Here is a 24,178-nt window from a genome sequence, read left to right as displayed (position 1 = left end):
GAAAAATTTATGAATTATATTTAATTATATATATATATATATATATATATTAATTGTTTAATTTCATTGATTAATGGTTATTAGGTTCAAACCAAAGTTAAAATTAGACCAAATAACTTGAAAATCAAGTCTAAATTAAAAAATCAATAAAAAAATCAAACCGATCGATTTAAATAGAACCGAACCGAAATAGAGCGTTCGGTTCGATTCAGTTTTTCACCCATTTCGATTTGGTTCGATTTCTAAAATTTACGGTTCAATTTTTATAATTTAATTCGGTTTGATTCGGTTCGATTCGATTTGAACCGAATGCTCACCCCTAGTTCAAACTTTTTTGTATTTGTCATATGCAAGAAAAGATAATTTGAAGGTTCCTATTGAGTTGACAAAACATAATATGACAGAGCTAAAACATGTACTTGGCTAAACAGCAGGAATAATAAGTTAACATATAACACTTTATTTTCTGAGTTTTTTTTTTTTTAACAATTTTAATCGGAGAACTTTCAAATTTAGATATTTTATTGGAAAAAGATTTACACCTCTTATTGCAATTATGTTTAAAAAACTAAAAATGAAATTACATGTTTATCTATAATTATACAAATATAAAAAAATAATTAAAAATTAAATCACATATTTATGAATAAATACTTGTCAACTTTATAATCCTTCAGTTAATATTCGATGCATTGAAACTGCATATTTTCTTTAAATTACTGTGGGTTGTTTGTCCCTCCTCAGGATTTGATCACCTAAATCAATATTATATTTGTGTTCTGATGCAAGTCAATACTCAGTATATATTCAAATATGATTTGAAAGGTCTAGTTGCCGTGTTTAATTGGTTAGGCATGTTTGAAATAAAACAAGGAAGCTCGACTCTTCAATTTTCTATTATTCCACCACCCACAATTCTTCGCTGTCACTATATGAAAAAGACTTGACTGAATAGCAATTGTCTTGGAAGAAACAAATGCCAAATATTTTACACTTTCAACTCATATTGAAGCAACCAAACTATACTCATCAAATCTTGCATTTCATATGTAAATTTTAATCTAGGTCAATCCCACTTTCCAGGATAATATTAATTCTTGTTCTTGCTTTGATTTTTCTGTATGAGGACCATGTTGTTCAAGGTTTTCTCATTTCTTATTCTTCTTCTGATGATGATGATGATGATGTTGATTCTTTCTTGTTCTGCTTCTGTTTCAAGTGCACAAGAATTTGAAATGGAAGCATTACTCAAATGGAAAAGAAGCCTCAGTGACCAATCTCAATCTGTCCTCTCTTCTTGGAATTTTGATCCTAGAAATACCAGCAGCTCTGCTATAAGTCCGTGCTCTTGGCTTGGTATCAGCTGCAATGATGCTGGAAGTATTGCCCGGATAAATCTGACTTATGTCGAATTAGAAGGTACGCTTGATGAGTTTGACTTCTCAGCCTTGTCTAATCTATCTTCTCTTGATCTCCATTACAATGCACTCACTGGAAAAATCCCTCCTGAAATCAGTAACCTATCCAAACTCACCATTCTCAATCTGGGTTACAATCAATTCCACGGATACATTCCCAAGGAAATAGGAAACATGATAGAACTCAATGTCTTGAGCTTCTCTAACAACCTTCTTTCAGGGTCTGTTCCTGCTGGTATTGGGAATTTGACCAATCTTTCTGTACTGAAACTTGCCAACAATTACCTGTCAGGATCAATTCCACCACAACTTGGAAAGTTGAGATCTCTTATTGAGCTTCGCCTTAATTTAAACAACTTTACTAGCTCAATCCCCTCCTCCATAGGTGATCTGACAAGCCTAAAGGTTTTGTCACTCTATGGGAATCAGCTTTCAGGTCCATTGCCTCAAGAGATCAATAAACTTACCAATTTGACTTTAATATTCTTGTCAAACAATAGCATTTCTGGCTTGTTGCCAGAGAACATTTGTCATGGTGGTATACTAGAAGACTTCTGTGCTAGTAATAACCTATTTACAGGTACTGTTCCTAAAGGCTTGAAAAACTGCACAACCTTAACTAGACTTCGACTGGACAGGAATAATCTTACTGGTAATATATCTGAAGATTTTGGTGTATATCCGAAGCTTGATTATGTAGATTTGAGCTACAACAATTTTGTTGGGGAGGTATCACCAAATTGGGGAAAGTGCCGACTTCTAACAAGCCTAAAAATCTCCAACAACTATGTCACTGGGGTGATACCATCAGAGCTTGCAGATGCATCACTTCTGCATTTTATAGACCTTTCTTCAAATAATCTTGAAGGAATTATTCCAAATGAGTTGGGGAAGTTGAAGTCATTGTTCAATCTGACATTGAGCAATAACAATCTTCATGGCAGTATTCCTCCAGAGCTTGGAATGTTGCCCGATCTTGCCTATATTGATCTAGCAGCAAACAATCTAAGTGGCATGATACCCAAACAACTTGGCGATTGCTCGAAAATGTTGTACCTGAAGTTAAGCAACAATGATTTTAGTGAAGGAATTCCTGTTGAACTTGGAAATTTGGTGTCCCTGCAAGTTGAGCTAGATCTTAGTAGAAACTCACTTTCTGGTGAAATTCCATGGCAACTTGGGAACTTGGTCAAACTGGAAATTTTGAATCTTTCTCACAATAACTTCACTGGTTCCATTCCTTCCACATTCGACCAAATGCAGAGTCTGAGACTGGTTGATCTATCCTACAATGGGTTGGAGGGTCCAATTCCAGATAACAAAGCCTTTCGAGAAGCACCATCAGAAGCATTTACCCATAACAAAGGCTTGTGCGGCAACTACACAGGCTTGAAGATTTGTCCTCCTCCTTTTAACAATGGGAAAGGAGGGTCCAATTCACTAGTTCTAATTCTTGTTCCTCTTTCTGCAGCATCATTCATCTGGGTTATTTTTATTGGTGTGTTCTGTATCCTGAAGACAAAAAGAAGGAACAAAATAAGCAACAAGCTTGTCGATTCACAGCATCAGAATTTGTTTAAAGTCTGGAGCTATGATGGAAAGTTAGTCTATGCAGATATTAAAGTAGCAACTGAAGGTTTCAATTCCAAGTACTGCATTGGAGTTGGAGGACATGGAAGTGTCTATAAAGCAAAGCTGTCAACAGGTCAGGTTGTAGCAGTAAAGAAGCTTCACCAAATTCATTATTCCAAGCTGGAAGATCAAAAGACTTTCGAGAGTGAGATTCAGGCATTGAGTAAAATTCGACACAGAAACATTGTGAAGCTTCATGGTTTTTGCTTGCAGGCACGACAATCATTTCTGGTTTATGAGTACTTGGAGAGGGGAAGCTTAGCTAAAATCCTGGGCAAAGATGAACAGGCAAAAGAGTTGGATTGGACTAGAAGAATTAATGTTGTTAAAGGGATTGTGAATGCTCTCTTTTACATGCATCATGACTGCACCCCACCTATAGTTCATCGGGACATATCAAGCAATAACATACTGGTGGATGGGAATTATGAAGCTCGGGTTTCAGATTTTGGCACTGCAAGACTCATGAAGAACGATTCATCCAACTGGACAGGTCTAGCAGGCACATATGGATACATTGCACCAGGTAATGGCCTTCTCCTTTCACTGAGAAAGTGGATTTTTAATACTATATATGAAGAACGGTATTAATTTTAACATCATTAAAAATTTAATGTAAAAAATGATAATTTATGGTATTTTGTCAAATGCTTATGATATTTGTTATGACAGAACAAAATATTTTGTGAGATTTGAAATGGCGATACCAACCGATATGGTATAAACTAATATAAATATTGTATATTTTGCATATTTCAATAGATTGTGAGAGTTCTTAAAAAATTTATACAGATTAGGTTTGGGGAGTTATAAGCAATTATAATTTGTTCTTTTTTAAATTTTCTTCCATGAATTTGTTTTCATGTTTCTGTGTGTTTATTTGCAGAGCTTGCATACACAATGAAGGTAACTGAGAAGTGTGATGTCTATAGTTTCGGAGTGGTGACACTTGAAATAATCATGGGGCATTATCCTGGTGAACTAATATGCTCACCTCCATCATTTTCATCAACTTCATCATCATCATCTTCATCAATAGCATTGTCTTTGTCAGGATTGAATGCTCTTACTAACATGAAGTTGAAAGATGTATTGGACCAGCGCCTGCAGACTCCTGATCCTGAGTTGGCTGATGAAATTGTCACCATCATCAAACTAGCATTCTCGTGCATTAATGCCAATCCAAAATTTAGGCCAACAATGCAGCAGGTTTCTCAAGAGTTATGCACAAGAAGGCTTCCTCTCCCTCAGGGATTGCACACACTTGCATTGAAACAAGTTTTGGATCTTGACATCCAAGTTGTGGAAGACTAATTGTTCACATATGTGTAATAAATGAGTTTTGACTCAATAATACTATATAATTGGTTGTTTTCGGATTATTCATTATTTTATTTTATTTTTTTTTTACTTAATCTTATTTATTATTTTATTTTAATGATATAATTTAATATTCATTTTTATATATCTTTTATTTTCAAAATTATATTATACAAAATTTTTTTGATGATAAAATTCTTAATTAATTATAATTTTAAAATCTTAAAATTTGGATATTTCTCCATAACTTTTAAAATAGAAGAAATTATATCCAAACCCTAAAAGCTAATTTGAGAATTTTGACTTTTGTCACGTGAAAATGTCACGTCACATTTTTTAATAATAAATTTAGTTCACCTCATCACTTAACCATGCTTAATAAACCTAACCCACTAAATTTACTGAATACCAAGCCTAACCTATTAACTTACCCATTACTATAGCTAAAGGAACCCAGAGAGGAGAGCTAGTGAACTCACACAAAAAAAATAAGGATGTGCAGACTTCAACTTCATAGAGCTTAGAGGTCCAGATCTTATCGTCCATAAAGCATGATCACTGCTACATCATGGAAGGGTATTAGTATGAAAGTAGAGTTAAGAAAAGTAGTGGTGTGGAGGCTGGAAGTGTTGAACAGGAAAGAGTAACTTAGGATCCAATACTTGATGAAACAGATTGTTAAGGATCCAATTAATGAAGCTGCAGCTGATGAAATCCACTATGAAATTGCGACTGAGTTACCTGTCCATGATGCATCATATATTGAAGCTAGCAACGTTGAAGATTTATAGCTTCTGAGTATGAAACGGATGACAAGGAATTTGTTAATGCTATGAAAATAAAAGAATTTTTAAAAAAGCTAAAATGGGACTGGATGGATGGATGGACTAGTGTAGATTTGGAGCCTAAGAATAGGGAGCATGGTTATCAAAGTGAATATGATGAATTTGAAGATGAGGGTTTTGAAACACCATGTAGCAGTGATGAATATGACCTTGATGCTATTAGGAAGAAGAAGGTTAGACCTAAGATGTATGATTCTAAGTGTGATCACTCTACTTTTTAGTTTGAGGTCGGCTTGATATTTAACAACTTAGGCTGTTTTGAATTAATTTAAGTTTGTATTATTTTTACTCAATAGATGCCAGGTGAATTTTCAGTAAATATTGTACATGGATTAGCATCAGTTGCAGCAACAGTTGGAGGACATGGAGCAGCAGCAGCAGGTGGAGGACATGCAGTATCAACTCAAGGAAATGTAGTAGCAGGTTAAGGAGTTGCAGCTATAACTAAAGGCCAATCTTCACAGCCAGTTGGGTTTCAAGCACCTACATCACCAAATGCATCACAAGTAGTTCAACCATTGACCAAGGAGGTTCTAGGATCCAGAGCAAGTTACTTACAGCCATAACTGAAGGCCAATCTTCACAACCAGTTGGGTCTCAAGCACCTACATCACCAAATGCATCATAAAGTAGTTCAACCATTGACCAAGGAGGTTCAAGCATCCGGAGCAAGTTACCAGTTAAGAGATCAACCAATGGCAAGAAAACTGTGAACCCATGAGCAGTAGAGAACTTTTTTGGTAGTCCACCACAATCATTGACCACATCAAATTGTTTACATATGTTAGGGTGGCTTTTGAATGTTAGGAAATACTTTTAGATTTTTGAAGCATTAGAATTGGGTTATGTTGGACATGGTTTTGTTTCTCAGTTAATGGTTGTGGTGTTTAAACTCATCTATTTCTGACAATGAATATGGTTTCCACCATTGTTTGGGTATTATTTCCATGATTCTAATTTTGCTTTTTAACTAAATTATTGCTCTACATTTCTAGCATTTTTTTCATTATGCCTCATTCACAAATTTGTTCATATTACACAAGGATTTTCACCAAATTGCTAATTGATAAGTCAATCACAGGCAAATCAAATTCAAACAGAAGAATGACATTGCTGGAAACACATAATTTTTTGTTAAACAAACTGGTTCAGATACACAAACTTCTTGTCATTTCGCTTCACAAAACTAATCATAACAATGATAAATAAGCACAATGCAGCCATACAAATAAACCTAAATTTTCTAGTAAATACATCTCTTATATCTTCCTCGTCTTGTAATTTCTGGATTCTTTACAGGAGCATTATCTTTTCTTCCTTCAACTCGATGATCTTTTTCTTCTTTCGCGTCAACTTCTCTTCACAACACTTTAATTTGTTCCTGTAGCAAACTCATTTTCCTCCTTCAATGCAAGAACTACTTCCAAAGACTCAATCTTGTCAAATTTTACATCAAACATAGCCCCTTTTGTAGAACTATGGCTGAGCTCATCATTGAGCCAAAGAATTTTTTTTTTTTTTTGGGGGCAAATCCCCTAATCACTCCCTTAGTTATAGTCAAATTCCTCGGTCAATTCCTTAATCGCACCACTTGTGCTCCTTAATTACGGTGTGATAGTATAAAATTTTTAGTTATCCCAGCGGGCAATCAGCCTCGGTTGAAACAAAATAGAAGTCAAAAGATGCTTATATTACCGGAAATATTTTCTGATCTGCGCGACAATTGTTGATCTCTTTTGAGTGCGAGAAAATTAGAACCTTCTACAAGAAAAATGCAATCCCGTTGGCTTGGCAAAGATAAAAGAGTTCAACGTTGACAAAGAAAATAAAAATTCAATGGTAAATGATTAGCTTTAGCTCAATAATTCTACCATTGTCTATAGAATTGTAAAATCTTAAATTCGAATTTCAATCGAAATAAATCACATAAAAATATGTCAACCATCCCAGGAAATGTGATATTAAGACTAAAAGGTATTCCAATGATTCAATCAATACCATAAAAATATTCGAATTTTAATTTAATATAACTCAAATATTTTGAGAAGATTTCATTTGTTACTCTAACAAGAAACTGATATAGACATGCATAAATGGCGAGACTTCTCTCTATATGGCAAAAGAGATATTTTTTATTGTGCCTAATCCATTAAGGCATGTCCAAAGTATCCAACGAAATCTGATCAGATAGACTTGAGTAGTATTAAATATTTTTGTGATATAAATTAAAGTCAAAGGTAAGATAAGTAACAGTAGGTAAAATTAAGCCTCCAGTGAATGAAATGAGCTGCTATCGGAGCACAAATGACAGAACAAACTCCTGGAAGTAACATAAAAATTAAAACTATCTTAAAGTTTTCACATTGCTAAAAGTTTAGCTCATCTTCAGCAGGGAATTACAATGCAAGGGTTAGTTATTCAAGTGCAAGAAAGGCACCTTTATCAAATCGTTCTTATATATCCAGTTTCTCATATTACAACTCTCTCCCTTGGTAGACTGTACAAATTCCACAAGCGAGCAAAAAAACTGATTCCTTTAGTTTGCAGTTGAGGAAACTTCTTGGATTTCATCATATGTGCCAGTCTCCTCATTGAATGAGTACCTATAAGAAATGATGAGGAAAAGGTTTAGTTGGGCTACGTACGATTGCAATTACATCTGCATGTAGGTATAGCATTTAATGAGGAACAAATACTTGCCAACTTGTGAATTTTCTACGTATGACAACTCTTCTGGGAGTTTTTGGGGGACAACATCCCAGCAAACAAACAAAAACTCAAGGCTCCTATAAGGGCTCATCCAAAAGTTGAAAACCTAAGGCCAGCTAGAGGCAATGCTTAACCAACCAATGACAAAATACTGGAACAGTAATGACTGGAAATCTCATACAAAATATAAAATACCTCTAAAAGATTTGAAAATGAGTAACAACAATAATTCATATAACCACAACTGAACTAGGATTGTGGTTGGTTCAAGTTTGGTTAAATTGAATCGATTTGGATCATCTATAAAAACTAATTGTGAACCATATAAAGCACAAGGTCGGGAATCTCTTGTACCATACTCAGTTTAATTTAAATGCTACTACACAAAAACAAGAGTTCGACTAAAATTAGAATGTAATTTTATTACCATTTCCCTGATGTTGCATAACAGTACAATCCTGTAGATGGGTCATAATAGTAACCTGAACTGCTGCTATAGTAGTACCTGAAGGAATATCGAAAACTCTGAGACACTCGATGATAAAAAGAATAAAAAAAAAAAAAAAACTGAATACAATGACAAGTTGATTATCAGAACAAGCCCCAAACATAAGAAAAGAGCAAAAGATAACTTATAACCAGAATAATGATTAGAAACTAAAGCGGGATCAACTTGGGCAAAGAAAGAATCCATAAATTAGCGAATACAAAATCAACAATCACAATTATAACAACAAAAAGACAAAAAAATGTAAATTAGTCAATTAGGAAATGTATTACAAGAGTGTCTTTTGAAACTTAAGAAAACCAATAATAACCAACACAATTGTTTATCCACAATCTTAAAGGAACAAGTACTATCAAATAATGAGAATGAGTACATAAAAGTTAAGGAAAAGGTTGACATTCGCCCTTATGCTTTTGGACAAGGCTTATTTGAGCCTTATACTTTTTCTGGGTCCAATTGGACTCTTGAACTTCACTTTTTCAATAATTAAGCCCAAATTTATATGGTGCTACTTTCCTCTGTTAATAAGTTAGCAAGGTGACTTTATGGGACCCATAAAATAAATAACGTATTATTGAAAATTTATAAACCTTTTAACTCAAATTTAATAAAAAAAAAAAAGCAAAATGAAAGAAAAAGAAAACCTAATGCTTCAGCCATTGAATAACCACTTGTTCGTTCAATTTCTCTTATTGTCACAAGCCCTAACAATGGAAACACTAGCAGCACCAATCGAGTCCATCTAGTGCTTAGCCGCAAGAAGACCGTCATATTCATCAACTACTACAAGAGTGAGAGAGGCCTAAGCAGATCAATGGCTGCCATATCGAGCTGGTGGAGCCTGAGATCCTGCATTTTAAGGACTACGAGCCCATGCTTCTCCTCGGACGACACCCTTTTGCAGGCGTCGACATGCATATCAAGGGTGGTGTGCATACCTCTCAGATCTATGCCATCCACCAGAGCATTGGCAAAGCTCTTGAGGAAGTGATGGAGCAGATGGTTTTTGATGCATCTAGAGCAGATGGTTTTTGATGCATCTGGCCCTGAGATCATTAAAGAGCAAGATAAGATAGGAAAAGGATTTAAGATGCGAGATCTCTACTAAAATTTCCAGGAAATCTTTGTTATTGTGAAGACAAAGACCATAGTTGATGTTTTGTGGCAGGATGGTGGCTGCTCATGGGGATTGGATTCACAATCTCTAGTCCACAGAAATACTCTTAATGCTCATGAATTCTGGCCAAGGCAGTTTGTTCATGAGAAGGGTGCTTGTGATGACCCACATGTTTCTGGAAACCAAAAATGGGGCGTAGTGAGTGCTGCAGATAAAAAGGAATGGACTGTGGAAGCAAGAAAGGCAAGATATATTTTGGGATTTGAGGACTAAAAAGTTAATGGGTTTTTGTTAATGTTGGTTTTTGTGAAGAGCTTTTTCTTGCTAAGTTTCTGGTTTTAGGGTAGTTCTTTAATTCATGGCTAGATTATGGATGAACTATTTTAGGTTTGATTATTGAGGGTGAATTTATGGATTTTGATAATTGTGGCTGAAATTGCGACTGTGGCTGAATTTGTGGATGAATTATTGTCAATGAATTTGTTCTTGTCTTGCCTCTAGATTGTGGATGAATTATTATTGAGTTTTGATTTTCTGGGTTATTTTATTTTATTTTTTTAGTTTAGAAGGCTTGAAGGCTTTTTTGTCCATGGATTATTGCTTCTTTTTTTTTTTAATATTTTTAGATAATATTTTATTAATTTTATAGGACCGTATGTCAGATTTTGACAGAATTTTAATGAAAGTTTATCAAATTGGTTAAATTGATGAAAAATTTTAATTCAAAGGCCTAAATGAACTCAAAATTGATGTTCAAGGGCTTCATTGGGTCCAAAAAAGAATTAGGGCTCAATTGTGCCTTACTGAAAAGTATAGGGGCGACTCAGAACCTTTTCCCTAGAAGTTTCAACCTCTACTTATGTATGCCAAGCATGCATCTTCTATAAAGGACATGAATTATAACAAAGTCTTATCCATTATTTATAATTAGGAGTCTCTTGGCAATTAAAAAAATTAACAATCATGTGTTCCCACCTCTTGGAAGATATATATTAAGAAACATTGCTTCAGCATGCTTGTGCCATACTATACCTTTATTGTCTTTATCCATTTCAATAATGATAAAGAAGCATGGTAAGAACTAGAAGTTTCTGTCTTTATAACCATTGAAGGAAACAATGAACAAGCTAATTATGGGGCTGAGAATCACAGAATCACTTATTGCAGCTTAGCATGAAGCAACACCACATCCTAAAGTCAGGTCACCCATATGAAAGACTGCTCAGTAAGGCAAGTAAACAGGTGGCAAACACAACAATTATCAGAAAGTACTGCAATGCTTTCAATAGTAATTTGCTTGAAAACACCTTGCATATTTCCGCGTTTGTGTATGTGTGTGTGTGTGTGTGTGTGTGTGTGTGTGAGAGAGAGAGAGAGAGAGAGAGAGAGATACCCAGATGCCTCATCATAAACATAATCATCTTGCAAATCTCCAGCTGCAGACCAAAATGTTACAAGGCATAAGAAAACCAGGCCGAGTGAAGGAAGCAATTAATATTCATACAGACAATGACTCTCAAAAAGCCATTATCTTATCAAAGAAAAATATTAATTCCGTCATGAACTTCTCAACAACAAAGTCAAAAATAAGAACTTACTTTCAGAACCAGAGATCTGGCCATCTGAAAGTGGTTGACTAACTCCATTAGAACTAGGGCCAGAAACCAAATTACTACTGTTGGAGGATGGTCCAGCAGTAGCATTATCATCATCGTCTGCAAACATGTCGTATGCATCAGCATCATTGTGTGAGGTATGTCCAGCAGATACATTTGTGTTTGAACCACCCACATCAGCATTGGACAATATCGAGGAGCCTGCTCCATGATCTGTTATATCAGAGGACAAGTCCTTTCCCACGCTGTAAGAAATTTCCTGGCCTGCACTCGGATATGCGCTCTTCTCCCTAGCCAGAGCTAACTTCTCATATCCTTCTAAAGAAGATAACACAATCAGATTTAACTAATAATCACCAACAAGGAACCAAATTTATTTAAGGCCAATGAAAATGCTAATAAAGGCAAAACTTAACAGATGGAAGTATCCTTCAGAAAACTATCATCATGGTTAAAACATGAAAATTTGACAAGTAAATAACAAATTGTTATTCTACAGTAACAAATCATGCACCAACACCATAAGGATAGAGGTTTTGCTAATCTATAGTATACATAGAATTACCGGAGCAAAAGCTTTTGAAAGGATACAAAAAAATTAACCATAATATGGATAAAAGAGAACTTTTAATATTTATATCACTAATTTTACTTTAGAAGTATTTCCAGACCTACAGAGAATCTCATTACATATATTCTTACAACATCTTGTACTATAAATTTCTCTGATTTGTCAGGAAGGCTTGTAGCAGTGGATGCAGTATTTCTTTGGCAGTTGGATATTCGGGGACATCAGAGGACTATGAAGAAGGAAATATCACAATAAAACAAGGAATCACACACACAAACAAAGACGGGTTTTGGGCTATAAAGAAGAGCTGAGAGATTACAAGATAGTAATATCCACTATCAATTCACAGACATGATAACACATTTAGCATGCAAGAATCACATAAGAAGATCCAAACCAACTAGTCCAACACAGTACAATATAAAAATTTCTTGTTTCTTCTAAAGAAAAATAACATTTCCAGAAACTAAGAATAAAAAAGAAGAAAAAGCAGAAGAGTACAAGAAAAACTACTACACATTGTACCAACCTGCCTCCCGGTCGAACACCTCTTGCTTGTCATGATAGACATCTGCATAATGGATCCTTTAATAAGTGAGTACTTAATAATACATCATCGTGCAAAAGTTAAAGGCAATAAAACATCTTAAAATAAAAGGAAAAGAAAAGGCATTATGCCATAATAATATGCATCAAAAATATCTCAAAAGTACTTTGAACTCCAATGACTGATTAACTGAAGTAACACACTTAACTGTATTCGCCATGATCCAACAACTTGTTTGCATCTTCAGTCAGCTGGTCAAATAGAAGCTGTGTCTCAGCTGACATCTTCTCTTTCCTCTTATTTGAACCACCCTTCAACCTTCTCAAAGCTTGTAACACCTGTTAGCAAAATGAAATTAACTCACTCCACACCTTGCCACACATACTCATACGAAACAGTGTGCACCTTCATAATTGACAGACAATACCATTATGAGGCTCAAAAGCCATGATACCAATATGTAAATTCAATGCTTTTTATTTCTTTAATCACCCTATATTTCTTATTGCAACAATATACTCGGAAATCCTAATTAGATGTCAATAAAACGCAACTTTAAACTATTTCTGCAGCTCTACATTGCTGATGCTAAAACTTAAAACCATACTACAAAATCAGGATAGCATCAGAAACTGCATTTTCAGATACTTCTTAGATAGAAGATACCCAATCTTCCATTATTTACGCCAAGTGTTAAGTTATTCTGTATCTTAAGTTTACTAGTGAAAATCACCAGAGAATTAGGACACAAGAACAACTCAGGAGTCAGGATCACTCTTTGTAGCAAACAACTCCGGGTCATAAACTTTTTTTACTTAATCTGTTGTGTGTATATATTCTAACTTACAAAATTTAACTTTTCAAAGAGACTCAATAAATGCATTTATTGATATATCCAACAAAGGCCCCTTAAAAAAATAATTTTCAATGTTTAAATGTTGATATATTCCAAGGGTGATTCATTATATTTATTAATTGGACCATTAATTTAAAGCGGGAGTAATCATTCAAGCACAAATGGATAGTTAAACCAATGTAATCACACTTTTGCATGCCTAATAACTTCCTTCACTCTGTGAAACCTCTCTGGTGGAACAGCAAAAGAGGAAATTAATACAAACACTGCACATTGAGAAACCTGTCAATATTGTGATAGCTATCTCATCAGGATCCAAAATAGATAAATAATAACTGAACATCTGAACAATTCAAAGACTGGGCCTCAGCTCCATAATCCATATATATTATTTTGATAATGACAATATCAATCATCAACAAAGAGAAGACAAGAACCGTTGTAGTAAACAACGAAATGATCTGGGAAGTTGAAAATAAGACATTTATCAGCAGTGCATGTATTGACAGCATTAGCATATCAAATGAATTTATATATAAAGCTGAAGTTTCGATCACTAACCTAAGATACAAGACACAAAAATCTGGTGCTTCGAAATATAAACATCACCAATTATTTAACTATTTACATCTATATAATCTAATTTAAATATTTTATTTCAAGGACAAGAGCAAAAGACATGCTGTAATTTTGTTCGTACTAGCTTAACTGAAAGTGGAAAAAAAATCAAACAAAAGATTACATTAAAAAATAATCCACAAAATAAATTAAAAAAATTTACCGTTTCCCCTGGTTCAAGAAAGTTGGCAATACGCCTCTTTATTATTCCAATGTCTTCAGATGAAAGTTCGCTTGAATCATTTTTATTATCATCTTCTATTGTTGTTACCATAGAGCTTTTGCCAGCAAATCTTGGATCAACTTCAACACTATCAAGCCATGCATCCTGCAAAAATCCACAGGAAAATCAAGAAATCTAATTCTGAATTTCGAGAAGAATGCAGTTTAACACAGCGCTTTACCTTGTGTTCATTCTCATTGACATACTCAACAAAATTTCCATCTACATCAAAGTAGCCTTCTTCCCTTTCTTGGTCAAGATTGAATGGTTCTATTTGAATCCCATCTTCAACAAAATTTTCATTATCCTGCCAAAAGAATTTCCTCATCATAGGCTGTCTTTTTGTTTGTTCAAGTTACTGATGATCTTAAAAGCAAATGTTGTCAATTCGGGAGAAGTAAGTATTCCTAATCATAGCATGCTCAAAAAAAGCATTAATGGAAATATTAATAAGCATGATCCATTAACACCAAGTGATAAGCTCAATTAAACTAGATGTATTTATTTTGATTTAATTGTTTATTTTGTAGTTCGGTATTTCATGTAAAATGTTCTATTTAGGAAATTTATGGTTTAGCAATATTTAGGAATTTTTATTTTCAAAATTTCAGAAACCTGTTTGCTGCTTTTTTAGTATTGGTTTAGAATATTTCTAATTTGGGATCACTAATCCTGGTAGGAGTAGGAGTAGGATTAGTTATTTTCTTCAAATACCTGTATAACTAACTATTTTCTTAGACATTAATGATAAATGAATGAGTATTTGATTTGTAAAAACTGGGTGCATACCATTTCTCCTCCTCTTCTTCTTCCTTTCTTCCAAAGCTGTAGCTACAGCAACTCAGGTGGGGTTGACAGCCAACAAATAGTCTCTAATTTATTTTCTTCGCTTTTCCCGCTCTAATCAGTCATAATTCAATTTCCTAACCTTAAATTCCCCTCCTTCCTTAAATCTAAACCCTAGAACCCAGCAATTGCTTGATAGCTACCCACCAAAAAGTATTAAGATGTGTCACATCAGTTTGGAATCAACCATCAAAACAAACAATCCTAGCAACTTAAACTTGATGGATAGCATTAGTAGGGGCTGAAATTCAAAGACTACAAGCCAAAGTTACCGGTTACAACATTCAATTAGATGAGTTACTTTATCTGAAGGATGTGTATGTATATTGGTCCTAAAAGAGCTCCCCCTTACTTACTACCTGAAATTTTAGCAGTCTATCACCTTTTATTGGTTAAAGAATAACGAGTAAATACTCAAACTGCGGGGAATGCAACATGCAAATCATAAAGTTCATTGGCAAGGTTTCTCTTTTGTTATTCCCCAAATTGTGTCAAATCACATGATTCATCATTCCTACTCAAATTTTTCATCATAAGAAAATGAAAAGATACATATTTCAAAAAATAAGCCTACTGAAAATCAAAGGCAAAATGCACCTTCTATGAAGCTGCTACAGATAGCACAAGAAAAAAGTAGCAAAAAATGAAATTGCAAAGAAGTACAATAAGAATTTCAAGGGGTAAAGGGTATTCAATGCTTTAAAATATTGAAATAAGGGATTTTGCAGCCTGAGCTATAGTTTTTTTTTTCCTTCTTTTTTTTTTTATTTTTTTATTTTTACAACTTTAGCCACTATTATTCTAGCAACTTAATTTGAAACAAATGATAACACACACAAACATACATAAAGCATGCAAAACATATTGTTGAAACAGAAAGAAAAATGTGTCTGTTGAGATTTGAACTTAACATTGTAATACCAACAACCTTGGCGCAGTGGGGAACTTTGTGTTTTCCATTTGAATAAAAAAAGATCACTTTGTCAAAGGAATCAAGCAGAAAAAAACTCCAATCAGTTTTCCAAAGGCTACCAAAAACTTGAAAAATTAATTTATAATGCTCCATTTTGGAATTTTTGCAACACACAAAACCTCATATTCCTGTTTTCTTGGAACCAATTTTCTAGAAAAGATGCACTATTTTCTATAACTAAACAATGCCTTAAGGTTTAGCACTAATTTAGAAATTTAGCCATTTGTATCTGCACAATTTTCAGAAAATTGTTCGCTACTTATTAATATTTAGTATTGAGTTAGAATCTTCTAAGTTTGGGCTTGCTAATCCTGGTGGTAGAGTTAATTATCAAGCCCCTATAAATACTCACATAACTAGCCATTTTCTTAGGCGTTGATTAATGGAACTATAAGTCTTTGATTTGAAAAGCTTAGTACCTGCTGTATCTCCTCTTTTCTTCATCTTCTTCTTCCTTTCTTCCAAAACTGCTCCTTCTACAGCACTGAAGTTATGTTAACAGCCATGAACAGGCCTCCAATTTATTTTCTTTTCTCATTCTAATAAACTCTAATTCAATTTCCTAACCTTGCACTCCAGTTCTCCCATAAATCTAAACCTAAGTCCTTCAAAACGCTGGTTATATGGATAACCTCATTTGCAGTTCTGTAGCACCAAACTTCAGAGCATAAATTTTTCACATATTTCCAGACCTATTTTCAACACTTACTTAAACACCCAATTTGTGGCCATTTCAGCTTCCTAGTTTGAAATTTAAACCAAAAAACAGCTCTAGGGTTTGAAGACTCGCAAATCTACAAGTCCTATATAACTTCACTTTTAATTTCAAACCTTAAAATATCTTATTCTGAATCCACACACAGGAAAATTACTTAAACTAAACATATATCCTCTAGAGTATTCAACAGAAAATTGCTTTAAAGCAATTCAATGCAATCATAAAATGCAGAAGCAAATAGAATAAAGCCAACAAACAAGCATACAATTATACCATCCAAAACAAAACCAACCTCATAAGTGACTTCAGCTGCAGAAGCCTCATTGAGTTCTTCGCTAAAGAGTTCAGCAGTGATAAGATTACGACGCTTTGCACGCTCCTGCGCAGCCAAACGGGGATCTTTCGTATCGGTCGGAATATCTTCAACTTTGGCTCTACTCACTATTGCTTCGTCCCCTGGCTTCACCTTCTTACCCTTGGGAAATCGAATTTTCTTCTGCCTGGAAATTGAATCCAACAATTAGCCATTTCGAGTAGAGAAATTACAAATTGAAGAAAAGGAAAAAGAGAGAAAAGTACTTGGGGGGTTTGTTGGAGTCGTCGTCCTCATCTTCGCCTTCCAAGAAAGGACGCTTGCGATTAGAGCGAGAAGGAATCATACCTTCCATTGTTAAAGAAACAAGAACAGCTCTTCGTAGCAATTCCGAGAGAGAGAGAGAGAGAGAGAGAGAGAGCTGTTTCCTTTTCACCGATAAAAGGAACCAGCTCTTGTTGGCTTTGCCTGCCGACTCGGCCCCAGCAACTGGGTCGGGTCGGATCGAACACAGGATTATTTTCTCTTTATGGAAAAAAAGATATTTCTTACCTAATTAATTATTAAATATATATTACAAAATTAATAAAAATAGTCATTTTGATGATAATTTTATTGTTAAATTTGGAAATCAACAAATTTATTTTTAATTGCTTCTAAAAAAACAAATTTATTGTCAATTGAATTCATAACTAAAAAATTAAAATTTTTCGTTAAAATATTAATCCAATGAACTCATAATAAAATAGTACTTGATTGATTTAATTTAATTGAATTATTTTTAAAAAAATATATAAAAAATATTTTATAATTTTTTATTTTAATATATAAGAGACTATAATTTAATAATTTATATGAAAAGTGTTATAAAAAAATATAAATAAAAATTTTATAATAATTATTAATTATGATGGATACTATATAAATTTAAGTATAATTAATTATTATAATCAAATTATTTTATATACAATGATCATATTAAATAACAAAAATATAAATATTAAATTGACAAGGTTTTATTAATTATAAAATTATTAATCATTTATAAATTAATTTTTATGAAAAAATATTATAATTTATTAAATATAACTATTAATCATTTTGACTAGTTAATATCCTTATAATATTTTTGTTTGTAACAATTTTTATATATTTAATTTTTAATATAATATATAATTAACTTTAAAAAATTCCATTAATCAATATCGAAGCCAATAAATAATTAATCCATATAAATATGAAAAATATATATAATCCATAAACAATACCAATAGAATTCCTACGTTTTGGTTACTAGAGGCGAGTCTACTTAGCGGCTGTCTCTCTGCTTTGCAACTCCTGGAAATGGCAGCTTCTCTCTTATCTTTCCCCTCTTTAAGCAACCACCGGTACTCTCTCTTTCTCTGTTTCTCTTGATGTTCTTCTTCTTCTTTTTCTTCCTTTTTTTTTTTTTTTAATTCTTTTGTTGGATTTGGCTTTCTGGTTCTTCTTATTAGGGTACTTGAACTCTTCATTCCAAAAGGGCATACGTGAATTTAATGGCTAAGGATAGAGGTTTTGAAATTTAAGAAGAGAAACTCCCACTCGCATTGGTGCTTTCAAAAGTGCCAATTTTTACTGTTTTCTTTGAATTTCAAAAGACAATATCTTCAAGTTAATGATTTTTTCCTGCTTGGATTTCCACTGAAATGATGACCATGATTGTTCAACGGGAATAAAGGTTATAAGGAATTTTTATTGCTTGGTATTCAGAAAAATTTAATGGGTGCTTAAGATTGAACTTTGGAAGGAGCAAAGGCTATAGAAAATAGAATGTGATCTTCCCATAAGTTTACCCTCATCGCAACCAATCTCATATTTGACTGAAAAGAAACAAATATTATCTTAAATGGCTGAGAATGACATAGCAAGTGAAGGATCAAACCTTGAGAAGGAGGATCCACTTTTTATAGTGAATCCAAAGAGTATCCTTTTCTTGATAGATCATTGTCTTAAGAGAAAAGGGGTGCAGCCCTCAGATAACAAAAGTAGCTTCCTTCTTTTCTTGAAAGGTTTTGCTCGATATGTCTGGCTTCTAGTGGTTTTTTTATTCACTTGGAGTTGTACTTCTCTTTTTATGTCTACCTTTTCTTGTTAATTAATTAGTGCGTAATTGAGCATGCCATAATTTTATTAGGTTTGCAAGGTTGTAATTCATTTTTTTTTTGGTCTAAACATTTCAGGATTAATCAAGCTTTTGTCGACTTGCATTCAAGTCATCAGAAAGGCATGAAATGTATTTTCAAACTATACATGATACCGGCTCAAGCCATTAGTCCTCACTGCACATTGAAAACTTTTACTTCAGTTGCCTCATTAAATGTGGATGTGGCATGCAAAGGAAATTCATCAGGTGCCTCGAATCCAAGTGACCTCCCAAGGTAGGAACTTGCTCAAGCATAGATATTTATATTTATTTATTTATCTTTGCTTGACCTTTTGCAGGTTTGTATATCACTTATTCTGAGATCACTTTTAAGATTTGAACATATATCAAGATAAAAATTTTAGCAACTTAACATGTTTAAAAAGTTCATGGATTTGATCATGTGTTTGTTCTGTATTAGCAGGTCTAGGACATTGCTTCAAAGCCCAAGTAATCCTTCGGATGGTATGAAAGATTTTGAGAGACAATTGCAAGAGTTGTATGATGAAGTTAAGTCAATGATTTTGATGGGAAACAAAGACAACGCTATGGACCTACTCCAAGCAAATTATGAAGTTGTGAAAGAGCAGATTAATGCAGGTGCTAGAGGCATTGAAGAAGCTGCTACACTTGACGTCATAGCGTTGGGATACATGGCTATTGGTGATTTGAAGTCTGTTGGGCCTATACTGTATTTGGTAAGTCTTTTTTTTTTTTTTTTCAGTCTGTGCATGATTGTAGGCTCTGGTTTTTAGTTCTGTATTGGTGATTTAATGTTTATGGACCTAGATTCAATTTAAGAAGGTTCTCGACAAAGTATGAGTTATAAATAAATTTTATTTTTTATGTTATAAATTTGCATTTTCCGGGTTTGTAAATATTCTGCATGGATTTGCTACTGAATTTTATTGACCAACTCAAACTTGTCAGCACATGTATAGAGAAATTCTTATGAACTGGAAATTGGAAAATCTATATGAAAGATAAAGGTGTATTTATTCATGATCGTGGGCTATGGTTCAAGCGAACGTCTGTCAATGCTCTATCAATATGTGAGAGGTGAACTTAGTGATTTCATTTTATAAGGACTAAAATCAAGATAAAATGTGTATGATAGTATTTTTATTCTTTTTCTCTTACTTGAACAGATGTTGAGTGCATTGGTACACACTGTACCAATATGGGAGGTTATGAATATGTTGACAATCATACATTCATGCATAGATTTTTAACTAATCTCTTTCTTTGTGATCTTCATTTTCACGTATGACTAGTTGGACAAGGTTGTTGAAAGTCTAAAAGATGATGGCCCCCTTCTAGATTCAGTATTAATACACATGGGAAGCATGTATTCAGCTTTGGGGAAGTTTGAGAACTCCATGGTTGTATATAAAAGAGTAATAGGTGTTCTAGAAAGCAAATATGGTAAGTCCTATCTTGTGCAAATTTGTTTTTATTTGTCTTTGTAGGTGTAGCATTAGAATTTTATCATATCTTGAATTTTCTGGTGTCTTTCAACTTTGACTAGCTCTACTTGTTATACCAGTTATTGTGACAGGTTACCTTATTACTAATATTATAAGAATCTATTCTTAACAATTTTCTAGCAGGTAAGCTACAGTGCTAAAGTGATAATGTTGAAGCTTTTATTTGTCTTTGTAGGTGTAGCATTAGAATTTTATCATATCTTGAATTTTCTGGTGTCTTTCAACTTTGACTAGCTCTACTTGTTATACCAGTTATTGTGACAGGTTACCTTATTACTAATATTATAAGAATCTATTCTTAACAATTTTCTAGCAGGTAAGCTACAGTGCTAAAGTGATAATGTTGAAGCTGGAAAGCTTTTTTTTCCCCCTACTAGATTGAAGCAATTAAAAATTTTCTTGCAGTTAAACCAGCTTGCTTTTTGGTCAATAGCACATTATTTCCTTTTAGATTGGGCGTTCCTGGAACTAAAAGTTAGAATGCCTGTCTGCAACTGATCCATATCCTTGCATTTATGCTGTTTGTATACAAAATGCATCTTGGAGTCCTAATTTTCTTTTGACTATAGACTTGATCTATAATATAAAGTTTTCTGCAGTTTTGCAGCAATTTCAAATTGACTGTAGCTGAACAATATAATCATGTAAATGAAAATGGAGACTAAACTAACAATGATATGAAATTTTTGTGTAGATTTCAATAGTTGTTTTCGCATTATATTGCTTTACGTTTGACCACAGTACTTCAATTGATCTTTGGAAAATTTTTTCAATTATTTAGCAAGGGAAGTCCCAGTCTAAAGCTCAATGCTCATCTTAGTTCATTGTTTTTCCAGGGAAAAGTAGTATTTTTCTTGTCTCACCATTTTTGGGGATGGCAAAAGTTCTTGTTTCAATTGGAAGAGTGACAAAAGCCATAGAGATTTACCAACGTGCAATAACTATTTTAGAATCAAGCAGAGGTGTAGAGAGTGAAGACTTGGTGGTCCCTTTAATTGGTCTAGGCAATCTTTTGCTCAAGGAAGGAAGAACTACTGATTCTGAAATTCATTTTATTAGGTTACTATACTTTCTTTTTGTCTTTGCTGAATAATTAGAGGTTAGGTATGATCATTAACTTCATTTTTATTTTGTCTCTGTCTAGAATTTTGAGCATATATAGTAAGTTATATGGAGAAAATGATGGAAGAATTGGCGTGGCTTTGTGTTCCCTAGCCCATGTGAAGTGCTCAACAGGTAAGATAGGCGTTCGGATATCTTTATGTTGAGCTTATTGAAAGATTCACTTGTCATAGTGGATTCCCTGCTTTAAGGGTATTCTGTGTTTGGGCAATATTAGCTTCTAAACCGTACTTATATATATATATATATGTATGTAGACACACACAAACACTCAACCATGGTTCATATGCCTATTTCATATAGGGAATGTCGAAGAAGCTATTGACTTGTATGGAAAGGGTCTTCAGCTCATCAAGGACACAAATTATATAGCTCTGGATGACAGTATCATGGAGAAGATGAGGATTGATTTGGCAGAATTACTTCATGTTGTAGGGAGGTAAAGACTGATAAAACATCAGGATGTGGGAATGAAAAGTGCATTTTTTTTTCTCTTTTGCATTTTGATTGCTTGTTATGGTGGAATTTTTTCCCCCTTCCTTTGCCAGTGCTTTTGAAATGAAACTGCTTCAGTATGCAGGGAGAAAATCATGGGAAATTATACACCAAATTCAATGTCTCATGATTCATCTTTTTGAATTGGTTGGTTTATAATTTATAACTGAGCTGTTTTTTCGGAAAAGGTGATCTTTTTTCCGCTCCCTTTTTTGCTATTTAGAGGAAAAGAAGGCCGAGAGCTGCTAGAGGAATGCTTGTTGATCTCTGAAAGATCCAAAGGAAAAGATCATCCCAGCTCAGTTACCCACCTTCTAAATCTTGCTACCTCTTATTCACAGTCCAAGAATTTTGTTGAGGCCGAGCGGTTGTTGAGGATAAGTTTGGATATCATGGCGAAAACTGTAAGCCCTGAGGATCAGTCCATCACCTTCCCAATGTTACATCTTGCAGTGACTCTATACCATTTAAATCGGGATGAAGAAGCAGAGCAACTTGCTTTGAAGGTTTTGCGCATTCGTGAGAAGGCATTTGGAAAAGATTCTCTTCCAGTTGGTAAGCTTCTTATTATTTGCTTTTCTAGTGATACAATACAACTTGGTCATCTGGTGTAGTTTGATATATTTATATCTTAATGTTGATATGGCACAGGGGAGGCTCTGGACTGTTTGATATCCATTCAGACCAGATTAAAGAGGGCAGATGCTGAGTTGCTAGAGCTACTCAAGAGGGTTTTGAATATTCAAGAGAAAGAGAGCCATGAGAGTGAAGAGGTTATGCAAACCCTAAAGAAGATTGTATTCTACTTAGATAAATTAGGAAGAAAGGATGAGAAATTTTCCATTCAGAAAAGATTGTCTGTGCTGAGGATGAAATATAAACAAACGGTTCAATATTAATATCATAATTCATTAGCCTTCAATGATGCTCTTCTCTTTCTCCACAAACAACTAGTCAATTTTAACTACATGGTTTATGGGAAAGGACATGACAATTTTAACTTGTCCTGTTCAGTCTTCATTTTTCTACTCTTCCATTTGCTGGGCAAATATCACATGCAGTCACTCAAGCTATTATTTCTTTGAATAACAATTTTCTTGTCATTTCTATTGAATAAATTTTTTTTTATATTATATGATGTTACATTATAAAAGGAAATAATATTTTTTTTCATAATATTTGAAGAGTTAAAAAATTAAAATAGAAAAAATTTGGGTTCATTATTAAAAAAATTATCAATATGATGTGAAATTAAAATTATTTATTAAAATAATGTGGTGCATTAAAAAACGACAACGAAATTGGTGTTTTTATATTATATTATTATTATTATATTATATTTAGCAATTATTATTATTATTATTATTATTATTATTATTATTATTAAAAGAGGGCACACTTTTACCATTATTGAATACAGTAAAAGGACCCTCTTACTCCCCTATTTTGGTTCTTCAACTTTCTTTTTTTTTTGTTTTTTCTCTGTATGCTCCCTTTATTTTATTAAAATAATTTTATTTATAATAAAATATAATTTATTGTTCTAATAATAATATTGTGATTATTTTTCCAATTAAGATTCTTATTTTTAATGTCTTTATTTAAAAAAAAAACTTTTATTTTATTTTTAAAAATGAATTTTTTTTTAATTTTTACATGATATATTTTGAAATTTTTAACATATTATTCTATTTTTTTTAATTAATTGAATTTTCTGAGTTAGAATATGAAAGTTTAAGAATAGTGTTACGCTTTATTTTAGATGGATTAATTAATTTATTTTTTAACTATTATTACTATTATTTATTTTATAATTAGAATCCAAATTTAAATATACAGATCTTAAACTAAAACTATATATGTAAAAACAATATAGTGAAAAATTAAAATTTTATTTCTTTTAAATTAATTAAATAATTTTAATAATTATTGATAGATAAAAATTTTATTTATAAGATATAAGTATAATATTTTATATTATTGAAAAAATATATTTAAATAAAATTTTAATATAATTTTTATTAATTATATTAATATAGAAAATATAAGAAAAAGTTTG

General features: G+C 33.0%; 3 protein-coding genes across 3 annotated transcripts; 2 read left to right on the top strand and 1 right to left on the bottom strand.

Annotated features, from left to right (window-relative positions):
• Positions 1-953: 953 nt before the first annotated feature.
• LOC110656164 (MDIS1-interacting receptor like kinase 2) lies at positions 954-4,457 on the top strand. Its single transcript, XM_021812790.2, has 2 exons — positions 954-3,576; positions 3,937-4,457. The coding sequence occupies exons 1-2, from the start codon at positions 1,122-1,124 to the stop codon at positions 4,362-4,364; spliced, it is 2,883 nt and encodes a 960-aa protein (XP_021668482.2). The 5' UTR covers positions 954-1,121; the 3' UTR covers positions 4,365-4,457.
• A 3,063-nt stretch (positions 4,458-7,520) lies between these two features.
• On the bottom strand, positions 7,521-17,307 carry LOC110656146 (uncharacterized). The gene is made up of 10 exons (XM_021812762.2): positions 17,097-17,307; positions 16,810-17,017; positions 14,162-14,287; positions 13,921-14,085; positions 12,492-12,621; positions 12,266-12,307; positions 11,148-11,483; positions 10,943-10,985; positions 8,352-8,429; positions 7,521-7,818 (listed from the first exon to the last, which is right to left on the bottom strand). Exons 1-10 carry the CDS (start codon positions 17,183-17,185, stop codon positions 7,752-7,754), a joined length of 1,284 nt encoding a protein of 427 aa, XP_021668454.2. The 5' UTR covers positions 17,186-17,307; the 3' UTR covers positions 7,521-7,751.
• Positions 17,308-18,105: 798 nt separating this feature from the next.
• LOC110656140 (protein KINESIN LIGHT CHAIN-RELATED 2) lies at positions 18,106-23,041 on the top strand. Its single transcript, XM_021812749.2, has 9 exons — positions 18,106-18,218; positions 19,053-19,250; positions 19,440-19,713; positions 20,290-20,440; positions 21,339-21,561; positions 21,647-21,738; positions 21,928-22,063; positions 22,343-22,674; positions 22,771-23,041. Exons 1-9 carry the CDS (start codon positions 18,175-18,177, stop codon positions 23,016-23,018), a joined length of 1,698 nt encoding a protein of 565 aa, XP_021668441.2. The 5' UTR covers positions 18,106-18,174; the 3' UTR covers positions 23,019-23,041.
• Positions 23,042-24,178: the final 1,137 nt, after the last annotated feature.

The sequence above is a fragment of the Hevea brasiliensis genome, chromosome 13, assembly GCF_030052815.1.
Source record: "Hevea brasiliensis isolate MT/VB/25A 57/8 chromosome 13, ASM3005281v1, whole genome shotgun sequence".
NCBI lineage: Eukaryota > Viridiplantae > Streptophyta > Magnoliopsida > Malpighiales > Euphorbiaceae > Hevea > Hevea brasiliensis.
This window is presented reverse-complemented; position numbering and strand designations above follow the sequence as displayed.